Source organism: Choloepus didactylus, chromosome 8 (assembly GCF_015220235.1).
Source record: "Choloepus didactylus isolate mChoDid1 chromosome 8, mChoDid1.pri, whole genome shotgun sequence".
In the NCBI taxonomy this organism is placed as follows: domain Eukaryota; kingdom Metazoa; phylum Chordata; class Mammalia; order Pilosa; family Megalonychidae; genus Choloepus; species Choloepus didactylus.
The window spans coordinates 68,168,158-68,192,202 of NC_051314.1; the positions used below are offsets into that span (position 1 = coordinate 68,168,158).

General features: G+C 36.3%; 1 protein-coding gene across 2 annotated transcripts in view; it reads right to left on the bottom strand.

The window, feature by feature from the left end:
* The window catches only part of RXYLT1 (ribitol xylosyltransferase 1), a 46,097-nt gene extending 43,288 nt beyond the window's left edge, over positions 1-2,809 (bottom strand). Inside the window, exons 1-3 of one of the 2 annotated variants that reach the window (XM_037846954.1) lie at positions 2,412-2,809; positions 1,392-1,547; positions 438-540 (exon numbers count right to left, since the gene is read on the bottom strand). In XM_037846954.1, coding sequence (XP_037702882.1) covers positions 438-540; positions 1,392-1,547; positions 2,412-2,580 — 428 coding nt within the window. In that variant the 5' untranslated portion in view covers positions 2,581-2,809. The remainder of the gene's footprint in view (positions 1-437; positions 541-1,391; positions 1,548-2,411) is intronic. The other variant, XM_037846953.1, reaches the window with a different exon arrangement.
* Positions 2,810-24,045: the final 21,236 nt, after the last annotated feature.

Consider the following 24,045-nt stretch of genomic DNA (forward strand, 5'->3'; position numbering starts at 1 on the left):
TTATAAAATCATAAATAAGTTTTATGAAAATAAAAGCTCAAAAAAATCTCAGCAATACATTGGTTTTAGTGAATCTAAAAGAAGATTTGAGTATTGAAAACATAGTAATCTAAACTATTAAACCATATGATAGAACTCATACATGAAATATGTTTCAATAAATAAAACTTTCAAAAGTGACAGCAACAACTTTTAAACCACCTGAATATTATAAAAAGTGAACATGACTATTACATGAAAAGCAAAATGAAAAATCCTTTTATAAGAAAATGTTCAAGGTAAGTTTTAACTACTACTATTCATGAGATTTATTTCTCTATTCTTCACAAGTTGAAATGGAAAAATTTTATATAAATGTTTTCCTTTTATTTTCTTCTAGAATTTACATGAAACATTGTATCTCAATACATCAAAGGTTAATGTTGCACAATTAGTACCTGAAATGTGTTCTTCCTACAACTGAATTTCCTTCTCTCCACTGAGCAGTGACATCAGTGGGATCAAGTAAGCCTTCAAAAATATGCTCCCACAGATACAAACCTGGTAATTAAAAAACAAAAACAAAATTATTTACTGTCCGGTCTTCTCTGGTATGTGAGATGAGTTTATATTCTGCTCCTTTATATTGTCAAGTAATATATTTGCATACAAGTGTGAATGCATTTATCAAACATCACAGACCAGGCACGATGCTCTATTCACTCTCCTACATCTGGTACTTTCTATCCACATCCTTTATTGTACATAAATCCAACTCACCTTTAAAGGTCAAATAAAGCCGTTCTAATTCACTAAATTCTTTCTGACTCATAGCCCTCACTGAGTGCTCCATTCTCTAATTCAGTATAATATATAGCTTGTAGCACTAGAGTCTCATGAAAGCCAGCAAGAAAATGCTTCTATGGGCAATCAAGTTTATTCAACATACTATATCCCCTTCCTGGACACTCAAAACAAACACTGTCATATCAAAGGCTCTGAGAAAAGTCCTGCAATTTAAAAAACCCTGTTTAACTTTGTTCAGTTCAGTGTTTCCCAAATTTTTTGGCCACCAGACCATATCTTATACTTGTATAAGTTTCCAATAAATACACAAATCTATGAAAATTCAGTTGATAATAAACATTTCAATGATGCTACACAAACCACTCTTTGTATCTACAAATATAGCTATGTTCTTCTGAAGATCAACAATGGAATATATGTGTGTGGTTGCATAGGTGGTGTCTAATGGAAAGGAGAAATGCAATATTGACAAAAAACTGAAACAATGCATCTTGGCACCTTAATTAACAAAGGATGAAATAAATCATATTAATTAAAATGAGTTTAATTTACTATTAATAAAGTATCATGATTTTTGAATGTCTTACCTCTACACATTAACTTACCAACGGCAGCTTTGCCCCAGATTTGTACACTGAGGTCTGTTTTTCTTTTGGTGGATTTATTTAATATTTGAAGGTTAGTTTTAAACCTGCGTTGTTGGTCATTTTTTTCATCTCCTTCCCAAGGATTCCATTCTTCACTTCCCAAAGTAGCCTGTTCTGTTTTAAAAAGAGTAACAGAGCTTATTAGTTAGTATAGCTGCACTTACAAAGTCAAGTCATTTAAATTAGATGTTAGAGAGTTCTAATTTTATCCTAACTCCAACTTTACAAAATGATAAACTGAATTTGAATTGGTTAAACACAATTTAAAAAAAAAAGGAAATCAGCAACTTAATATTTATTGAACCTTTACCCTGAAAGATCTTAGAAATAAAATGTTAACGTAAGATAAAAATGATCTCATCCAAAACAAAACCCTTTAAAATAACTGGATAAAATGTATCAAGCTGTATGTTTAATTTTGCAATTCTTTATCTATTGTATATACCGTACGTAACACGGGCATAAAAACTTGACTTCAGAAATGTAAAGTGACTACCAGTTTCAGAGACTACTACAAAATTCTGAAACAAGGGAGAGTTAAGGTTGAGTCCGAACCCGACATCATAAGTCAAAATAATAGGCCAGGGAACCAGTGAAAACCTCTCGGCCCTGTAAGTCACTGCATGATCAATAGACGTCTTAAGTTCTGCAGCATTCCCGCGAATCTCCTGCACTTGCGACAACCTCTTGGATATTTAATACATGTTTTAAAGGTGTGCGCGCCTGTCAGTCTCGGGGTGGGGAATGGGGACTGCGTGCGAGATTCGGGCTAGGATAAGGGGGATGCACGCCCTCCAATCCCGTTCAGGTCTGGCTAACGAGTGCTGCAGGAGCAAAAGCACACGCCGGCGCCCACAGGCAATCCCGGACCCGAGAGCAGGGTCCGCAGCCGCGTGGCTAGGTTCCATCCCGCCCCTGCCGCCCCTCAGCGCCAGACCCGGCGCACAGCGGGGCCTGAGTTAGCAGCCGGCGTCCTACCTCGGCCGCGCCTCTCCCGTGCGGGGGCCGCCCCCTTCCTGAGGCCCCGCGGGGACGCGGCCGTGGCCCGGCGGCGGGGCCCGAAGAAGACGTGGTAGGCGGCGTAGAGAGAGAAGAGGCAGTACAGAGCGATGAGAAACGAGCACAGTCGCTTCCGCGTCAGCCGCATTCCACCCCAACTTCTCGTCTGGCCACCGCCGCCATGGAGCGGGGCCGAGGTTCAGAAGGCGCAGCCCAGCTCCGCGGCCCTGACGGCCACGGGTGCAGGCCCAGGCCCGGGCGGAGGGAGTTATCAGAACAGGTCCCGCCCCCGGCCAGCTCCCGTCTCCGGGAGCTCTTCCGCCCGCTCCTCCGCCCCGCCCTCGGCCTCGCCCACCCTGGGCTCCTGGCCCGCAACGGACTGTGGAATCCAGGGTGAGAAGACCCGTCCCTCCCAGCGCTGCTCCGAAAGATTTCGCCGGGATCTGAGCGTAATGAAAAAAACAAAATAACCCTCCCCTCCGTGGTCCGTAAAGGCCACGTGAAGGCACGACCATGTGATTTTGAACGCGGAATTCCCAAGGCCTACCACAGGACCTGCTATATTGATAAATGAATGAATATAAAAGTTCTTTTTAAAAATTGTTTTATTATGATGTGATTTGAATGCATACAGATACGCAGTGTTTTGTCATATAGAGGCAGTGAAATAGATTGTTGGCGTTAAACGTTCTGTCAGGCCTTGTGAAGTTGGGCTACAATTTTTTGCCAGTTATGTCAGGCATTGCTGTCTAAATTATCTAACAATCTTGAGAGCCAGAGCGTTTGTAGGATACAAATGTGGAGCAGGTCATTATAACCTTCAGTTGCTGTGTCTTGACTGGTTCAACTCTTCACGCCTACAGAGTTTCTAGAAAAATTTTTCCTACCCCTCGTTTACAAAAATTTACTCTTCTTGGCATCAGATTCTGTTTCTTTTGAACAGACAACTAGATAACTGATAAGGAGAATTTTATGACTGGAAGGAAATTTAGGTTCAGAGAAGAAAGGTGACTTGACCAAAGCTGCATACTTTGTTAAAGACTGAACTGGGACCAGAATTTCTGGATCCGATTTCAGTTCTGTGCTATTGCCATTTTAGTAGCTAAGTCCTGGCCTCATCCTAGTTTTTTGTTTTTCTTTTCTTTAGTTAATACCAGATCTTACTAACCTAAAGCTTTACTGAGCTTAATCACATATTTTGTGTATCTGACTTGATTCTGAATGTTTGTTCCTCCAAATTAAATCAACTATCAAAGGATGAAACTCTGCCACTGTTGAGGTTATTAAAACAATATAGTACTGAGTGCAGACTTCAAATTAGTGATATGAATGAAGCAGATCTGGTTAAGACTAGGGCAAACCAGGCCAAAGGGTAAAGGTCGAAACTGACTGTGTTTTAAAACTTCAACTTCCATGTGAGAACAAGGGAAGAGATGTCTATTTGGTGCAGGATCTATATTTTCTAAATAGTGTAACTCTACAGTCGGTTTGTTCCAACACCACAATTACATAGAACTTTGAATATAGGTTAGACTGAAATAGCGACATCCCCAAGTAATTTGGGCAGAGAATAAAAATATATTTACAGGGCCCCCCTGAGGAGCTGGGGGTAAGTGCGGAAGTGTTGGACTTCCTCACCTGGACTGATGCTGATGTCACAAACATTAGGACTGGTGGTTTGATGGGCTGAGCCCTCTATCATGGGACTTGCCCTTATGAAGCTCGTTACTGCAAAGGAGAGGCTAAACTTGCATATAATTGTGCCTAAGAGTCTCCCTGAATGTCTCTTTGTTGCTCAGATGTGGCCCTCTCTCTCTCTCTCTCTCTAACTAAGCCACCTAGGCAGGTGAGCTTGCTGCCCTCCCCCCTTTGTGGGACCTGACTCCCAGGGGTGTAAATCCCCTGGCAATGCAGGATATGACTTCCGGGGATGAATCTGGACCTGGCATCATGAGATTGAGACCATCTTCTTGACCAAATGGGGGATGCGAAATGAAACGAAATAAAATTTCAGTGGCTGAGAGATTTCAAGTGGAGTCAAGACGTCACTCTGGTGGACATTCTTATGCACTATATAGATAACACCTCTTAGGTTTTAATGTATTGGAATAGCTAGAAGTAAATACCTGAAACTATCAAACTCCAACCCAGTAGTCTGGACTCCTGAAGACGACTGTATAACAATGTAGATTACAAGGGGTGACTGTGTGATTGTGGAAATCTTGCGGATGACACTCCCTTTAGTGTATGGATGGATAAGTAGAAAAATGGGGACAAAAGCTAAATGAAAAATAGGGTGGGATGGGGAGGATGATTTGTGTGTTCTTTTTTACCTTTGTCTTTTATTCTTATTCTGATTCTGATGTAAGGAAAATGTTCAGAAGTAGATTGTGGTGATGAATGCATAGCTGTATGGTGGTGCTGTGAACAGTTGACTGTACACCATGGATGGCTGTGTGGTGTGTGAGTGTATTTCAGTAAAACTGAATTAAAAAAAAAAAACAATATAGTACAGTTTCTGAAGGCAGTTCCAAAAGAATTTTCAAAGTGTTGTGAGTACAATTGATGGGATAGTTATATATATATATATATATCCAAGATATTTTATTTGAAAAACTGATGGGATAGTTCTATACATCCATCCAAGATATTTTATTTGAAACTGGACAACTGTCACAATTTGAAGGGGACAAAAACATTCCAAGATATGTAAGCCCCAGTATAGTTAGAAAATAAATCAGACTGCTTCATAGCCATGGTTTGTAGACAGGAAACGGAAATACTTTTACCTCTTTTTTTCAGTAGTAGGACAAGTTCTTTCATCTACAGGCTCTCATTTTTAGTCTTTTCTCCTTAAAAAATACGCCTTTTTTGACTTTTGATTGTAGATCTTCTTATATACTTTGTATACCAACATTTGTTGTTTATACACATTACAAATATATACTTTCAATTTGGGTTTTCTATTAATTTTATTTATGTTGCATTTTGTTATAAAGTTGTAAATTTTAATACAGATAAATTTATAAATATTTTCCTTTATAGTTGTAGGGTGTGTGTATGTGTGTTCATGTGTATTCTTTAAGAAAAAATACTTTGGATGATCCTTTTGGAATACTAATTAAAATTGCATTGAATTTATAGAATAATTTGGGTAGAATTGACATATTACAATACTGAGTCTTCCTATCCATAAGTATTGCATGTTATCTCAGCACCTGGTAGACCATCCTTCAATCACTGATCTCTAGAGCCACCTTTGACAACATCATGTTTTCATATATTTGGGGTTGTGAGAAACAAGCACTATTCTTAAAAGGAATAAACGCTCACCCAATTGTGGAGAAGAAAAGAATTTACTCACGATCTTGTAAGAACAGGCACCCAACCAAAATGTGGGGGGTTGGCGCCCAGAACAATAGACCCAGCAGAATTTATTCCCTACACCTAACTCGCAAGTCCCTCCCCTGTTTCTCCAGTGGCTGGATACTTCAGAGGTTATATTCTATTGGACAAGCCTAACTAGCTTCCACAAATTTGAAACATGCTGCCAGTGCAAATTGGAAACATTTGAAATAAGTTTCCCATGGGAATTTGCAACATTTGAAATGGTTGGAACAAATCTCCACCCCTGACTAGAATGGTTATGCTCAGGCCTCTTTAGAGCCAGTCTGGGCTAGTTTGGTAACAAGTTATGAGGCTATTTTGGGAACCTCTACCCCTGAGTCTCCACCTTGCAAGGATAATAGATAGTGGGCAGATAAACAGGGGGACCAACCGTGGACTACAGTTTATCTTTTTAACCTTCTGCCAATTCCTGAACTGCCCCACCTTGCCAGGCACACCTATCCTGTGTGAAAACTAAACTTAATCTCATTCTCACAAGGTCTAGTTCTGATTTCTCTGGTCCCTTCCTGTGTCAATTTCGGTCTTATTTAATATAGATTTATATTAAGCCTTTATATTTGGAAGAGCAAGCCTCCCCAACTTGCTCTTTTAGTTATTAAAAATTGTCTTGGCTGTTTTTGACCTTTGGTAATTTTCTGCAAATTTTAGAATTTGCTTGTGAAGCTTTACTAAAAATCCCTCTTGGAATTGTAACTGGTATTATATTACATTTATGGAATAATTTGGGGAGAATTGACTTTTTTACAATATTGAATCTTTTAATCTATTTATGGGCATTCCAATTGTTGATTTAATTTTATTACAAACAACACTGCAGAGAACATCACGTGCTTGTTTTCTTGTGTCCACATGCGATATATCCTTCAGGGCACAGCTCCAGATATACAGGTAAATGGAAAATATAAAAATCTGAATATTGAGTGAAAAAAGTAAACTACAGAAGGAAATGGAAACTAAAATACCATTTAGGTCTAATTTAATGTCTTTCAATAAAGCTTATAATTTTATCCATAAAGTTTGCATAACTTTTATTGGATTTTCTGTATTAGTTAGGTTTGGCTGTCCATAACTGAGATTCAAAATAATAGTGGTGTGAACAAGATAGAAATTGATTTTACATGACATTAAAATTTTGAGCAAAGTAAATTCTTGGATTGTCTCCATATCCTGAAGACTACAGAGAAAAAACAATCCACAAAAATTTCTATTGCAAGAATAATTTGTACTTTAATTCAAAGACTTTCTGAACTAGAGGAATATCAACATGAGGGAACTGAAAGTGATCCTAGTAATTGAATTTATCTTACTCTCTTCATGATAAAACTAAGAAAGACAAAGGTAAGCCAGAAACACAAACCACAGCTATAAAAAGATACAGTCTTTGAATCTTTTTGCTAAACAACAACACTGTCTAAATGGTGTTGAAAAAGATCTTTCAAGCCCATAAGATGGAAGTGTCATCGGAAAATATTTGCTGTTAGCTCATTGCTCTCTCCTCACCATTCCCTTTACTAGTGTAGAATAAAAAAGAGCCTTTTCTGCAGCTGGAAGTGACTTGCAGAAAACTTGTTCAATGTTGACAACTTTTTTAAAGATCACTTTTCAGAAAAAGACCAAGTAATATTATTTCATTTTCATTTACTCCTGGTAAATTGAATTTTCTTCATTTTAATGTTTAGCTTATTTTTGAATAATATTTTTTATTAATATTATTTGTTCATTTTTATTAGAATAAATACATACATGTAAAGTTATTTTTTGTTAATTTAATTTTTACTTACCATTTTGAAATGTTTGTACATTTTTATAATTTGTATATTTCAAATATATTAAATATACATCACTGAGAAAAACATACTTACCTGTCCCTGTGCTACTCAATTCTGGACCAAATTATACTCTCCTGTTTTTTGACAAAATAATACTTCACTAGGCTAATATAGCCAGACTACATGCTCCAGGAAATACTTGCTCCTGTAAACCAATTAAAATAGCTTACTTATCAAGTACTTGCTTCAAGACCCTCATCTATTATGTCAAATTCTACCCAATTCTCACCCTGCCAGATCCACTGGAAAATCTCCTAGTCCAGGTAGTAAAACCACGTCTGGATCCTTGCTTTACCTTCCTCTCCTGAGTCACTCCTCCTTACTGTAATTTAAGTTCATGGTGCCTGATCAACAGGTTTTTCCAGTGTTCTTTTTCCGAGAATTGAAAAAATCTGAAAACCTTTATTTAGAAAATATTGCTATCAATACCACTGTTGATATTTATCATATTTGAGTGTAATATTTGTAATTTTTTTTCTTGTGAGCTCATCATTGGTATTTCCCTGAGGGGGTTTCATTTGTCCTGGGTTAAGTACAAACAAAAGTGCCCTGAGTTGTGAATATCTCTACATAGTAGGTTTGGTAATCCTAGACTTTCAATGGATAAGAACCATTTTTTTCCCCTTCTTTTTATTGAAGTATGAAATATACACATTTATTAAAAATGTAAAATGTAATATACATACAGAAAAAGGCAATATAAGTATATAGCTGATACATTTTCACAAAGTGAACATAACATTATAACTTGCACCCAGATCAAGCAATAGAACATTACCAGGACCACAGAAGCCAGCCTTGTGCCCCTTTCAGTCAACACCACCCCACCCCACCCAAGAGCAACTACCATCCTGTCTTTTTACACCATGGATTTGGTTTGCCTGTGTTTAAATTATATCGTTTTTGTGACTGGCTTCTTTCATTCAACATATTTGTGAGGTTCATCCATGTTTTTGCATCTTGTTGATCATTCATTCTCATTGCTGTATAGTATTCCAGTGTATGAAGATACCACAATTTACATACCTAGACTAGTTCTAATATTCTTTTTCTTAGCTTTTGGTTCTTGTTTTAAGTAGATCTTCTATACTCATACTCCACACTTGTGGGTATAGCATTCTTGGGATTTCTGTTTTTCTGGGGAGAATTTTTTTCTTTTTCCTAGTTTCCAGGCAGCCATCAATCTAATTCACAGCTTCCTACTCCTATGGGCAGACTTTGCTGTTTGTTTTTAAATGGATATGGAGGTTTAGTTCTACTCCCTTGATTCTCCCAGGCCTGAAGTCACAGCTCCTGTCCTGTGGAGGATGGTAGACTTTAAAACACTTTTATTTGATATGTATTAGCTAATAGTACTCTCTCTTCATTGTGAATTGTTTCTTTTTTTTTGTTACAGAATTACTCTCTATTCCACTTAATTCTTTTTGCTTTAAATTCCACCTGAATTAATATTTCCTTTTCTTTTTGTGTTTACCATTTAAATCGTCCATCCCTTTATTTTTATCTTTTTTTGTCTTATTTTTCTTTAGGTTTGTTTCTCAAACAGCACATATTTGATTCTTGCTTTTTAACCGGTCTTTGGCTTTCATTTTAATTCTTCTGTATATGTGGTTATAATTGCTATATGTAGTCGCTATCTTTTGTTTGGCTTTATATTTTTTATGTATCCTTACTCCTTGTTTTATATCTTTTGTATATGAATTTTCTTTAATTTGCTTTTTTCCCTCCAGTGATTTGTAAGGAACGCTTGTTTAATTCTGTAATAGATTTTGTAAGGTTTTGTTTTTAATGAAAAGAACTTTTAACCTATATTTCTCCAATTATCAAGATAAAAAATAAAATGGAATATTTTGATCTTTTCTTCTTAGTCTTTGTAAGGATTAATTGGAGTTTAAAAGTAGATGGTTACTAATTTATTCATTTTATATTATATATTCTGTTTTTCAGTACATGGTGATGGTAGACTGTATTGCTGTTCACCAGATATGCATCTCCTCCTTACAGAAGAATTACACATTTTTTTTAACCTGTGCATCTCAGGTGTGACCATATGGATTGCTTTGGCCAATACATTTTTAAAAGATTATTTTTATTAATTTAAAAAAATTTTTATTGTGGTAACATATATACAACACAAAATTTCCCATTTTTAACCAATTTCAAGTGTACAATTCAGTGACATTAATTATATTCACAATATTGTGCTACCATCACCCCTATCCATTTTTTTGTCATCTCGAACAGAAACTCTGTACCTATTAAGCAATAACTGTCCACTAGACTGCCTTCCCCTGGCTTCTGGTAACCTTTAATCTCCTTTATGTATCTGTGAATTTTCTTCTTTTAGATATGTCATGTCAGTGGAATCATACAATATTTGTTCTTTTGTGTCTGGCTTATTTCACTCAGCCTGATGACTTCAAGGTTCATATGTAAATTTGTCAGAACTTCATTCTTTTTATGGTTGAATAATATTCTATTGTATGTACATATTCCAATTTACACATGTGTTGATGGACATTTGGGTTGCTTCTACCTTATGGCTGTTATGAATAATACAGCTATGAACATTGGTGTACAAATATGTGCTCAAGTTCCTGTTTTAATTATTTTGGGTATATACCTGGCTAATAAAATTTCGAGCAGAAACATTGTGTGGGACTTCCAGGCAGAAGCTTTAGAAATCAGCATGTCCTTTCTTATACTCTTTATTTTTCCCTCTGCTACTGTGAATGCTTTGCTCTAGATGGTTTCTGCTCCCTCAGTTTGGGTGCTGCTGGGGGAGGGTGACTATTATGAACCTATCTCCCCTGTTGATGAGAAAGGAAAAATAACCACAATTTTAAAGGCCATTAAGATTTTAGGATTATTTGTTACCTCAACATTACTTCACTTTCCCTGACTGATAGACTGAAAGTCTGGAGAAGTGTCCCAGAAGAGTGTGGGAATGAGTTTGTCTCAGAAAATTAATCTAGTAAAACCTATGCACAATGCAGTGATTTGTCTATTGTGGAAGTCCAGCAAGAGATTGTTTATAGGTGTTTCTGGAATGTCCAAGAGCAATCCTGGAGCAAAGCAGTCCTGCTTCACAGGACAGACATTAGTGGTCTCTATACTGTTACAGAGGCCCTCAAGAGTCATGCAGTCAATAATTAAGAGTTTTGTCTTTACTCTGAAGGCAGTGAGAATCTGGTGGATGGTCTTAAGCACTCATGTGTTCATTCCACAAACATTTGTTGAGCAATGACTATGTGCTCATCACTATTCTTAGGGATGGAGAACTAGCTGTGAGCAAAACATTTCCTTCACAAATGGAACTTATCTGTGGCACGACGACAAGCTATACCCCTGAGACTGGTAATACAGCACACTTAATTCAGTAGTCTCTGATGGGATTACGCTTACCTATTGCCTTAAAAGTTACTATGAGAAACTTTTGACCTATATTTGGTGGTGTAATTCATTCCACAAACTATATGGAGTTACGTGCAAGGAGTGTAATACAGCCAGCCTAGAAAAATAACATTTGAATTTACAGCCAATTTTCCAGTTGAAACTGAAAATATTGTAGAATTGAAAGCTATCCTATGATTAACATAAATGTTGGGGGTTTTAATGAAAGGAATTTAAATAATCTTTGTAATAGATTTTGTGTACTTTAGAATTATAGCTGCTTAAATTAGCAAAAAATAAAAAGGTTAGTCAATAGGAATGGAGCTGTATAAAAATTTCCTGAAAATTCTGGAATTAAACAATACTGTCAAGGTCAATTATTCAAAAGGCAGAAGAGAAACTGAATTTTAAGAAAGTGAACAGAGGAGGGAGCTGCAGATAGAATCTTAACTTTATGGATACAGCCATTTTTGTATTAGAGATTTCTGATAAATGTTAACATAAATGATCACATTCCTTCTTAAAAACATGGTATTAAAAATAAAAATTGTATGTTTCTATATTTGTGAATTGGTGGTGTTTGCTTGAGGGAAAAAGAGTGATCCAAGGTTAATTCTAGGTTTGTCATTTAAGTTATCTGTAATCAGCAATGAGGACATTCTTCTATAACTAAACCATGTCTCCCAGGTCACTTCAATTTGTGGAGCAAAATAGAGTAACAATAGCAATTTAAAGTCTCTGCCATCACCATTCTGCACAAACACTTGTCTCCTTGATATTCTTGCTAAAAGTGTCTCACCTGTGAATACCCTACGTCATTTGTTATTTGCCACCTCTTTCACTTTGGTTTGCTGAGGTGATGTCTTCTGTATGCATGACCTGGCTAAGGCTCAGTGAAGGTCTATCACTACTGGCTCTAGGAGAAGTATACACTGATACCACCCTGCCATATTGATTTAGTTGGTACTATCTGTGTCAGGGAGCTGTTGTCATTGCTGATAATGCTGGCAGGTATCCATTGAAAACAGAATATTTTGTTACCAATGATAAAGCTCCTTAATCCTCTACTCATTTTTCCTCCTAAATAGACCTCATTTGTCTTATTTCCATCAGACCCCAAAATATGTCCAGTCTTGCCTATATTCTAGAATCAAGTTTGGGCCTCAAAAACTTTTTGGACAGCTGTTTCACTATTTTTTTTGCAAAAGCCAAAGATGGGAGAGGGGCCCTTTTTACTAAGTATATTTGAGATAATGTAATTTAGTCTGAACTTGTTCATGGAGGTGAGACTAAAGCTAACTCCAGAAGTCATTTCTCAAATGTTGTATGTCTCCAAAAGTTATCTTGCTATTCAAATACATCAACAGACCTGCGCTCTCTGGTCTCACACCAATGTTATCCTATGTATATGTGGTGGTTAGGTTCATGTGTCAACTTGGCTAGATGATGGTGCCTAACTGTGTGGTCAAGCAAGCACTGGCTTACCTGTTGCTGCGAGGACATTTCGTGGACTTAAATCATTGGTCTGTTGATTGCATCTGTGGCTAATTACATCTGGAGTGTCTTCCACAGTGAGAGATGTTTAATATATTCAGTGGAAAGTTTTAAAGGGGAGGTGATAGCTTCAGCAGACAGAAGAGAGAACTTCCATCTCTACTTTAGCCAGCCAGCCTCTCCTGGGGAATTCATCTAAGACCTTCACCAGAGTGTCAGCTCGCAGGCTGCCCTATGGAATTTGGACTTGTGCACCCCACAGTTGCATGAGACACCTTTACAAAATCTCATACTATTTACAAATATCTCCTGTTGGTTCTGTTTCCCTAGAAAACCCTGACCAATACAGTATATGAACATGTTCTATTGAGATAACAGTTACCTCTAGAGGTAATTTTCTTCCTTTTGTAGTGTCTATGGAAAAGCTTCAGTTGCTGTAATCTCTGTTTCTCTTCCTTGCTTCCTTCCTTCTTTATTTTCATCCTTTCATCCCTTCTTTCTTGAGACAATTCTGCATGGGTCTGGAACAAAAAGCAGGTTCGTTTATTTTTCAGTGTCATAAGGTAATGTCTTCCTCTGGGGCAAAAAATATCAGGCAGGCTTACTACCTGTTATAAAAGATTTGGTTCCCTAAGCTCTAGGTTCCTCAACTGTAATGCAAACCCACTGCATGTGCAGCACCCACCTGCTCCCCTCTGCCTTGTCCCTGTGAAGCTTTGGAGGTGAGCAGAACTGGCACAAACATTATGCTCAACTACTTGTTGGGCATTTGTCTCTAACCCAGGAATCTTGTGTCTTCTGTCAGCATCCGTGAAACTGTGGCAGACTAATTTATTATCTTGCAAGTATGGTTAAATCGCAGGCTTTCATGGTCCCTGGTGCTTTCTTTCTTAGAGAAATAAATGTAAGCTTCCTGGCATTAAGATTCCTTTAAAAGAAAATCAAATCAATATGAAAGATTTTATAAATAATAGTGCATAAATATAGATTCATTCATGTTTCTAAATGCTTAGCAATATGTAAGCTATTTAGTTGGATGATTTCTGGTAGAAAACTATGATAAAATATTCAGATACTTTTTCTTAGAAAGCTCCAGTTTACAGAAAATGGATTTTAAAAAAGTATTGGGTTGTTGAAATCTTGATTTTCTCATTAATTACCCATTAATGCTAAACTGATTTGGGACTTAATCTATATAAAATAAATCTATAATTTCTAAAGTTGCACATAGTTTTTCAAATGTTTGAAGTCAGGTATCATAATTTCTCTTTCTGGGTTTTCTCTTATTTGAACTAATATTTCTCTAATTCCTTTAAATGATCCTCATATGAAATGGTTTAGAGTCTACTCAATATCCAATACTTTCCTCTGAAAAGGTTCCATTATAAAATATGGTACCCAATATTTCTAGTTCAAAAACACAAAAAAAGAAATAACAGGTATAAATCTAACCATACGCAGGATCTGTATGCTGAAAACTACAAAATATTGACTAAAGAAATCAAAGATAAAGACATGAATTAGTGAAGAGAGATATCGTATTTATAGACTTAAGACTCAATATAGTCAAGATATCAATTATCTCCAAATTGAAATATAGATTTAAATCAATTCAAATAAAAATCCAAGCAAGACATTTTGTAGATACAGACAAGCTGATTCTAAAGTTACATGGAAAGACAAAGGGACTATAATAGCCAAAACAATTTTGAAAAAAAATAGAATAGAATAAAGTTAGAGGAAGCATAGTACCTGTTTTTAAGACTTAATGATAAAATCAAATCAAAAGACAGTGTGTACTTGGCAAAAGGATGAACTCATAGATCAATGGAACAGAATAGAGTCCAGAAGTTGACTCACAAATATACGGTGAATTGATTTTTAACAAAGGTGCAAAGGTAGTTGAATGAAAAGGGTAGCTTTTTCAACAAATGGTGTTGAAATATTGGCTATCCATAAACAAAAATATTCTAGTTTTCACACCTTCTACAAAAATTAACTTACAATGAATCATAACTCTAAATGTAATTATAAAGCCTTTAAGAGAAAACATAGAAGAAAATCTATGTGATCTTGGGTTTGGCAAAGAATTTGTAAATATGACACCACAAGCATGATCCCTAAAATAAAATATATCAATTGGACTTCATTAAAATTAAAAACATTTGCTTTGCAAAAGATGCCGTTAAGAAGAATAATAAGACAAGTGACACTGGAAGAAAACATTTACAAAATATTCATCTGAAGAAGGACTTGTATCCAGAATATATAAAGAACTCTTAAAACTCAACATACACAATGAAAAAAACTGACAAAATATTTGAGTAGTACTTCACCCAATAAGACATACAGATTACAAATAAGCACGTGAAAAGATGCTCAACATCATTAACCATTAGGGAAATGCAAATTAAAATCACAATTAGATACTATGCCATACCAATTAGAATGACTAATCAAACATACACTCATACACAGATAACACCAAGTGCTAGGAAGGGTGTGGAGTAATTGGAACTCTTATACATAACTGTTGGGAATGTGAAATGTTACAGTCACTTTGGAAAACAGTTTGGCAATTTCTTATAAAGTTAAACACAAATTTACTATCTGATCCAGCAATTTCATTCCCATCTATTTTCCCAGATAAAATGAAAATGTTTACACACAAAAATAGTACAAAATTATTATAACAGCTTTATTAATAATTGGCAAAAACTGAGCACAAACCAAATGTCTTTGAATGGATATGTGGGATAAAATGTGGTACATCCATATAACAGAACACTTCTTTATAATAAAAAGGAATGAACTACTGATGTGCACAACATGGAAATATCTCAAAAGCATTATGTTGAGTGAAAGAGACAATCTCAGAAGATTACATAAAGTATGATTCCATTTAAATGACACTCTGGGAAAGGCAAAACTATGGGGACAGAGAACAGATCTGTGGTTGGCAGGTATTAGAAGGGTTTGACTACAAAGTGTCAGGATGAGGGAATTTCAGGGGGTAATGGAGTTGTTCAGTATCCTGATTGTGACGATAGTTTATAGAAGTCTATACAGGTTTTAAAACTTATAGAACTTCATGAAACAAACAAACCAAAACCAACTCCCCCAAAATATATATTTTAAATTTACTTTTAATTTGCTATATATATCTTGATAACACTTGGGTGTATGCATTCATCAAAACTCACCAAACACTTTAAAATTGGAGTATTTAATTGTATTTAAATTTTACATTAGTAAAATTGATTTAAAATATGTGGCACCCAGAACAGAACATGATGCTTCAGGTAATAACTGATTAGCATTAGATATAACTGGACTGTTCTCTACCTTGTTACATCCTCTATTGAGTTCTATGAATTGGATTAACAAATTATCCAAAAATATTTATGGAGCAACTGTAATGTACAGAGTGGAGTGTGCAAATGATATCAGAACTAGAGATGATTTCTGCATTTTAGAATATCCTCAAATAACTATAATAGAAATAATATGAATATATCATATGGAAGTGGAACAGGCAATATAAATTCTAAGCATTGCACTTTTCTGCATTTCTTATGAAGTGTAAGTTCTCTAAATATCAACAGCAATTACTGGGCAATATAAAATATTTTTAAAGAAATTAATTGAAATATTTCAACTAAATTAAAATTATTACATTTAGATAGTTTGAGATTAAAGCAAGTAAAAATGTAAGTTTGTAAGATTATCTGGTTTGTAAGAGCTTTTGAATCATGCATGCCTTTTAGGGAAAATAAATCTGAGATTCTGGCAATGTGGACACTTCTAACTACATTCAACAAATATATATATATATATATATATATACACACATACAAGTTAACTGTAGATAACTTTGATAGTGAGATCAGTGTTGAAACTGATGGAGTTTTAGGTTCCCAAATAATAGCTGATATTATCTCTTGTACCCCAAACACGTACTGGATATGTTTTTCCAAAAATATGTCTTGTGCAGTTGCTTGTGCATCTGGGAAATACATGCTGTGAACTGGAGCAAAGGGAACTTGCTATGAATGTAAGAAATGATGGGTAAAATCTTCTGCAGGATTTGTTCTGCTTATATTGCCTTCTTAGGAATTAATTTTGATAACCATCTGCTTTGCATTAGAATATATATAACTCTTGCGATGTTGAACAATTTTAGAACTAAAATTTTATTTTGTTTCTTGAGGAGCAGATTTGTAAACATCCCTTGGCAGTGGGATGCATTGAAAAATGAACAAAATTTGGTGATTTTCCAGGAAGAAATGAAAAAATCTTCATAGAAATTTTAATAAAAATTTATTTTCCCCAAATCCTTCTATGAATGAATTATGGTTCATGTACCATTTTAATTTTATATAAATATAAATTAAGATACTGAATCTACAGCCAGAAATTAACCAAGAAACCTAGGAAGTTATGAAACATACCAATTTTACATTAGAAAATACTGGGACAGAGTTTCTTAAATGATCTGCTCCAAGTCACACAGGTCATTTGTAGCAGAACTGGGGCTAAAACTCAGAACTCTGGATATCTAATCCATTTTTCCCTACTATATTATATTGACTCAACACACATATATACATACGGACACAAAATCTCATACATAATCTGATTGTTACACATAGACATATAGCATAAACACATAATGCCTTATCCAAAATACTAACCTTATAACTGTAGTTTGCATACGATTGAACAAATATCCACATTTTAAAAATAAAAGACACTGGATAGGAAAGTATAGATACACTTATTGTTATTCAATGATTATAAGATTTTACAAATAAGTTTTATCCTTCAGAGATTTGAAGTGGACACGTGAACAAAGAGGCTTCTTTTTCTTGGCCCATTGAATCTCATAAGAAGTAGGTGTCCAAAGTGGACAATTTTGATATCAAATAAATAATAGTGGTTATGGATTATAATCCATTTAATAAAGTAGGAAACTATGAGTTTACACTGATATTAAAACAAATCAAAAGCTTGATGAGGAATGGGATATTTACACAGTTTCAAAGCAACTTCCTGTGAAATATTTGTGAATACAAAGGAAAAATATTATCTGTACAGCTAGGAAGCCAGGCAGACTTTTCCTTAATCAGGTGATCAGGTAAACAAGACAGTAAGGAGACAAATCAAAAATATGTGCCAAATGATAAGATGCAATGGGAAGAACACAGCATCACTTCTTTGATATCCTTGCCAAAGATATTTCTAGCAAACCTGAATCTAACCATGAGGAAACACGAGAAAAACCCAAAGTAACATTCCACCAAAAAAAAAAAAAAAAAAAAAAAAACAGCTTGTAATTTTAAAAAATACCAAGGTCATGAAAGTCAAGGAAAGAATGAGGAACTTGCACACTGAAGAAGACTAAAGAGACATGACAACTCACAGTAATGCATGATTCTGAACTGGATACTTTTGCTATACTGGACATTATTGAGGCAATTAGCAAAAACTGAATGGGATCTGAGGATCAGATGGCAGTAATGTATCAATGTGACATTATTGATTTTGATGATTATATTATGGTTATATAGAGGAATGTTCTTGTATGTAGCACACACTAAAGTATTTGGAAGTAATGGGGCATTGGGCCGGTAATCTACTTTCAAGTGGTTCAGCAAAACAAAAAATTATTTGTATTGTACTCACATCTTTTCTGTAAGTCTGAAATTGTTTCAAATTAAAAACCTTATACCAAAATAAAGAAGAAGAACAAGAGGCATAAGCAGAAGCAGCAGAAGCAGAAGCAGCAGTAGCTGCTGCAGCTAGAAAGCTTCCATTTCAGATATGTGTGACTGTGGTTGGCACAATTACGGCCTCAGTATTATTCTATAGTCCTTAATTCCTGGGACTACAAATATGTTACCTTACTTGACAAAAGGAACTTTGCAGATATGAATGAAGTTACTAATAAATTGACCTAAAAACAGGGAGATTATTCTGGATTATCTGGGTGAACCCCAATGTAATCACATGTGCCCTTAAACCAGAAAGGCAGACAGTTGCTACAGAAGAAGTCAGGGAGATTTGAAACATGAGAAGTTGAAATGGTTTTGACAAAGGAGGGGATCAATAAGCCAAGAAAAGAGAGCAGCCTTTAGAAGCTGAGAATGACTCCTGGCTGATAGCCAACAAAGAAACAGGAACCTCAACCCAACAACTGCATGGAACTGAATTCTCTCAACAACCAGGATGAACCCAGGAGAATCCTCTGAACCTCCAGATAAGAGTCTAGGCCTATAGAACTGTGGGGTGATAAATGGGTGCTGTTTTGTCACCAAATTTGTGGTTGTTTGTTACAACAGCAATAGAAAATAAATATACTGGTCATGTTTGAAGTTTGGAAGGATGGCCCACCAGGGGCGTCATGACTAAGATGCTTCCTGGGAATGATGTGGATTAAGAGAAAAAGATGAGGCACTTATGGGTTTTCCTTTAACAGTGCGTCAGTTTCAGAAGTTAAAGACAATTTGAGCAGTAAGCTTTGAGTATCTACTCAAATTGCTTGCCAGGTCAGCCCTTTGGACTCATGCTTAAGTTTAGGTCTTCATTAAAGACAGAGTTAAAAAAAAATGAGCTATTTTGCAAGTTTACCTAAGACCCTGAAGGCATCAGATAATACTTTTTTTTTTTTTTTTTAAAGCACCTGTAACAGTTTAACAACTCTAGTTAAGTTTACTTTCCTTACCTGGAAGGTTTCACCTGAAGCATGCTGGCAACCACAATGTTCAGAGTGGCTTGAGTAAAGAAAAAGCTGTGAAATGAAAAACAGTTTATTTATTTTATTTTTTAAGTTACTGACTATACTAATGAGGGTTCTCCAGAGAAAATGGACAGGATATATACACATATATAAGTATGAATTTTCATATATGTATGTTATACACACACATGTACACACATATGTATGTTAATATGAAGAGATTTATTATAGGAATTGGCTTGCACAACCGTGGGGATTGGCAAGTCACTATTCCATAGGGCAGACCACAAATTCAGAACTCAGATGAAGGTTTTGATGAACCTCCCAGGACAAGCTGACTGGCTGAAAAAGGGATAGAGATTTTTCTTTCTGACTTGTGAAATCATCCGTTCTTCCTTTAAGGCCTTTAACTGATTGGATAAGACTTCTCTTATGGCTGAAGGCAATATCTATTGTTAATTGTAGATGTAATCAGCCAGAGATACAATAAGCTGTCTAAGGATTTAAATCCATGAAATAGCCTCACAGTAACAATCAGGCCAGTGCTTGCTTGACCAAATACCTGGATACCACAACCCAGTCAAGTTGACACATGAACTTATCCATCACACTGACTTTTACTTAAATTATTTCTCAATTGTTTAAATTAACTGCCTAAGATCACAAAGCTATTTACTGAAGAAGGTAGTATCAGAACCTACATCTCTCCTTAATATTTTTGACCCCAATCTAGAGAGGAGTTGTTTTAGTTTCCTAGGCTGCTTAAGCAAATACTATGAAATGGGTTGGCTTTAAAATTGGAATTTATTAGCTTATGTTTTTGAGACTAAAAGAAAGTTCAAATCAAGGCATCATCAAGGCAATGCTTTCTTCCCAAAGACTAGCATCCTGGGGCTGGCTGCTGGTGACCCTTGGCTCCTCTGTCACATGGCAAGGAACATGGCGGCATTTCCTGCTCTCTCCCTTCTCTTCCAGGTTCCACTGATGTCCAGTCTCTTGCTTCCTGTGGCTTTCTTTCTCTCTCTGTCTGAATTTCATTCTCTTATAAAGAACGCCCATAATAGGATTAAGACCCATACTAATTGGGGTGGGATACAACTTAATTGAAGTAACCTTATCAAAGGGTCCTACTTATAATGGGTTTACACCCATAGGAGTGGATTAAATTGAAGAACATGTTTTTTCTGGGGTACATGCAGCTTCAGACCACCACAGGAGTCTGCTCACTTATTTAAATGAAAAGATATTGAAATTCAGCATTGTTTTAAAATTAAAAATCTTGTAGCACTTACATATTTTGATCTAAGTGGCTTCCTTTTATTCAAAATCTTACAAAATTTCCCAAGGGTAATATAAAAGCTTAAGCTATTTATATGTTGAACTTGAGACTGTAGATTTTTTTTTTTAACCAGAAAAGGCATTAAATAGATATTGAAAAACCTTAAAAAGTCCTGAGAAAAAGTTCTCCAAGTTACATTACAACTTCTCTGGGAATCTGGAAATGATTCATGGCTACATTGAAGATATTTATATGTAAACTTCCTTAATCCTCATTCTACTGTTGCTATTGCTTTTGCCAAAAATTTCAATATAAAAATTGTCTATATAAGAATTAAAGAGCTTCCTAAATAGGTATATGAACCAAGGAAATTTGTGATCAGGAGTTATTTCAGGAGGGGGGCACTATGTATAAATGGCATAAGAAAAGTGGGAGATGAAGAAGGCATGGAGTATCCAGAGAGCACTGAAGCACCCTGATTGCAGAGTTTATGCTGGGAGAAATGAAAGGTAATACCAGGATGGTTAGATTGTGATTTAGAATTCAGCGCAGGAAATGGAAATTACTCCAGATATCTGAAGCAGTACAGAATTTAATACAGGGAATTAGATGCTTACAAAATTTTCACAAGGGATGAGGAAGCAGATTCAAGGCTGGGCTTCTAGCAATATCTTCAGAACAATAGAGAATTGACCTACAAGGAAGCTACCACTCCTGAGACCAAAATAAGGCCAGGCAAAGTAGTATTTCAAGGAGATGTTTGCTAACAGAGGCTGCCAAGAATTATCTAGAAGACTACTTCAGATCTATTTTTGCCCTTTAAATCTTGCCCAAGAACATGTAATTGACTGAACATATCTTGCATACAGAGACTAGCTGCAAGGGAGTCAAAGAAAAATTTTTAGCTTTTAGCTTCTCCAGCTAGAAGATGAGTGGACAAGACTTTGTGAGTCAACCCACAACTTTCAGTATATTTGGGTGAGTCATAGAAGTCTGGGACCATAAGGATGAGGAATTTAATCATCTTGGAAAGAAAAATATCTCACATTTATTGAACGTTTACCATATTCCAGGAAGAATTAAAACCACTATTAGATGTAATATCTTTATTAGTTTCCCAGTTGCTAAAACAAATGCCATACTTTGGATGGGCTTAAACACTGGTAATTTATTGGTTTACAGTTTTGAAGCTAGGAGAAGTACAAAATTGAGGTGTCAGCAAGGTAATGATTTGTCCTCAAAGATTGTGGCATTCTGGGGCTGAATGCTGGCTGTCCTTGGGGTTCCTTGGCTTTTCCATAGATGGTAATACACATGGCAGTGTCTTCTTTCTCTTCCAGGTTCCACTGACTTCCAGCTTTTGGCTTTTCCTTGTGGTGTGGAGTGAGTTGCTATATGGTGCCTCGTGGGACCACAGGCTCAGGCACAACAGAAACTTTCAGCAATGACTGCTTTATTATAGGGTCCAAAAGAGCAGGGGAAGAGAACCCCTTGTGGCCGGTTCCCTGGGGAGGCCAAAAGCTTGATTCAGTATCTGTGGATAGCAATTCCGCGTGTCCCTCTTCTTGACGGAGAGGAGAGACCCTGTGCTATTTTACTATTGAGTATTTATACATCCTAGGGGAATGGGACCCTGCCACTAAGATTTCCTACCGTGGTAACAGCTGGGGCTGCTTGTTCCCAGTATCTGGGTTTAAGGTATGGCCAGGCCTTTTCATTAGACTTAACATCTCCCCTTGGGCTGTGGAATGGAAACATCTGCACACAATAGAAAAGGAGGGGGTTGGTGAAGACAGGGAGATGGCCTTTGAGTGTGTCCATGACTTCATCAGTATTTGACTTTACCTTCTGTGTCCAATTTCCTTTGCTTATAAGGACTTCAACCTTATTGGATTAAGACCCACACTCATTCAGTTTGGGCACACATACATAACTGATATTATCTTCAAAAGTCTTATTTACAAATGGGTTCATTCAAACCCATAGTATCAGGGTTGAGACCTCATATACCTTTTGTGGGGTCATTATTCAATCCCCAACAGTGTCCAATTCAATTTTCTCAACAATCTTGTGAGAAATTATCCCCAATTTACAGATGAAGAAACTGAGGCACAGAAAAGTTGTTACTTGACCAAGATCTCAGAGCCAGCAGCTTGAACTCAAGAAATTATCCACTTAAATAAAATGTTATACTGCTTCTTGGGGGCAGAATCAAGATAGTAGCTTTCTAGCTGAAGAAGACAGGGAAAAAGCTATGGAGGTATGATGGAGTATGACTTATACCAGTGGTTTTATTCAGCTGCTGTGTAGGATATGGGATGAAGTAGCAAGAGATGGGATTAGAGAGGTAAATGTTTACTAGATAATGATAGGCCTTTGATTCCCTGCTAAGAAATTTGAATTTTCCATTGATCAAAAATTTGAATTTTCATTTTCAAAAGATTAATCTCACTGAAGCATGGAATATGAGTTAGATGGTGACAAGACAATTTTTATTTAGGCAGCTATTGCTATAGTCCAGGTGAGAAATGATGAGGCAGAAGAGCAAGACAACACAAGAAAAATTTTAGCGGTAGGCCCACATAGCAACCCATGGAATGTGAATGGAGCAGTGTGGGATTACTCCCAGATTTCTGGCCCATTCATTGGACCATGGATGTGTGGTGATGTAGGCTCCACTTTAAATATACTGAACTTGAAGCAATGTTGTGACATCAGTGGAAATGCCTGGAAGCCAGTTAAATATATATTCTTGGATTCCAGCTACTGTAAGTAGAAAGTAGAACTGAAAACATTCTGACTGTAAAAGCCCCGCTCTGTATAGCCCCAAGAGGAAAAAAAGCCTTCTTCAAGCACTATGAGGCATAAGAGGAGGCCATGGGGTTAATATCTTCAGGTATCCTTCAGATACCTTTTCCCATTGTGGACAAAGAGAGATATTCATCATCCCCTTAGAGAACTGTGAGGACTAAACAGAGTCATTATTTTTGGTTACAAAAAGGACTTGTTCCTTACATTCTCAGGGAAGTTCTCTATAATACTGTTTTGTTTGAATGAACACTATCCTTTACTTATGGGCCTGGGACATCCCAAGTCTGTGGATCACAAGGTTTTCTAAGAGAAGAAAAATTTTTCCCACCTCCTTTGTCATAAAATAGGATTAGAGTGGTGTGTAGCTGGTGCTTTGCTGACCACCGCAAGGAACTAGTAGGAATTTGCATTCAGGTGCTGGTAATTGAGAACCAACTTTGGTGGCTTAAATATATAATTTACTCTTTGATGTACAAAAAAAAAAAAAAAAAAAAAAGAATTCCAGAAATAGACATTCCAGGGCTGGTAAGGCAGCTTCATGAGGTCTTCAAGGACCCTGCCTTCTTTGACCTTGGTGCCCCCACCAACCAACACATATACATTAGCATTTGGCTCCTTCTTTAAAGTAGAGTTGTGATTCAGATGGCTGTTGGATCTCTA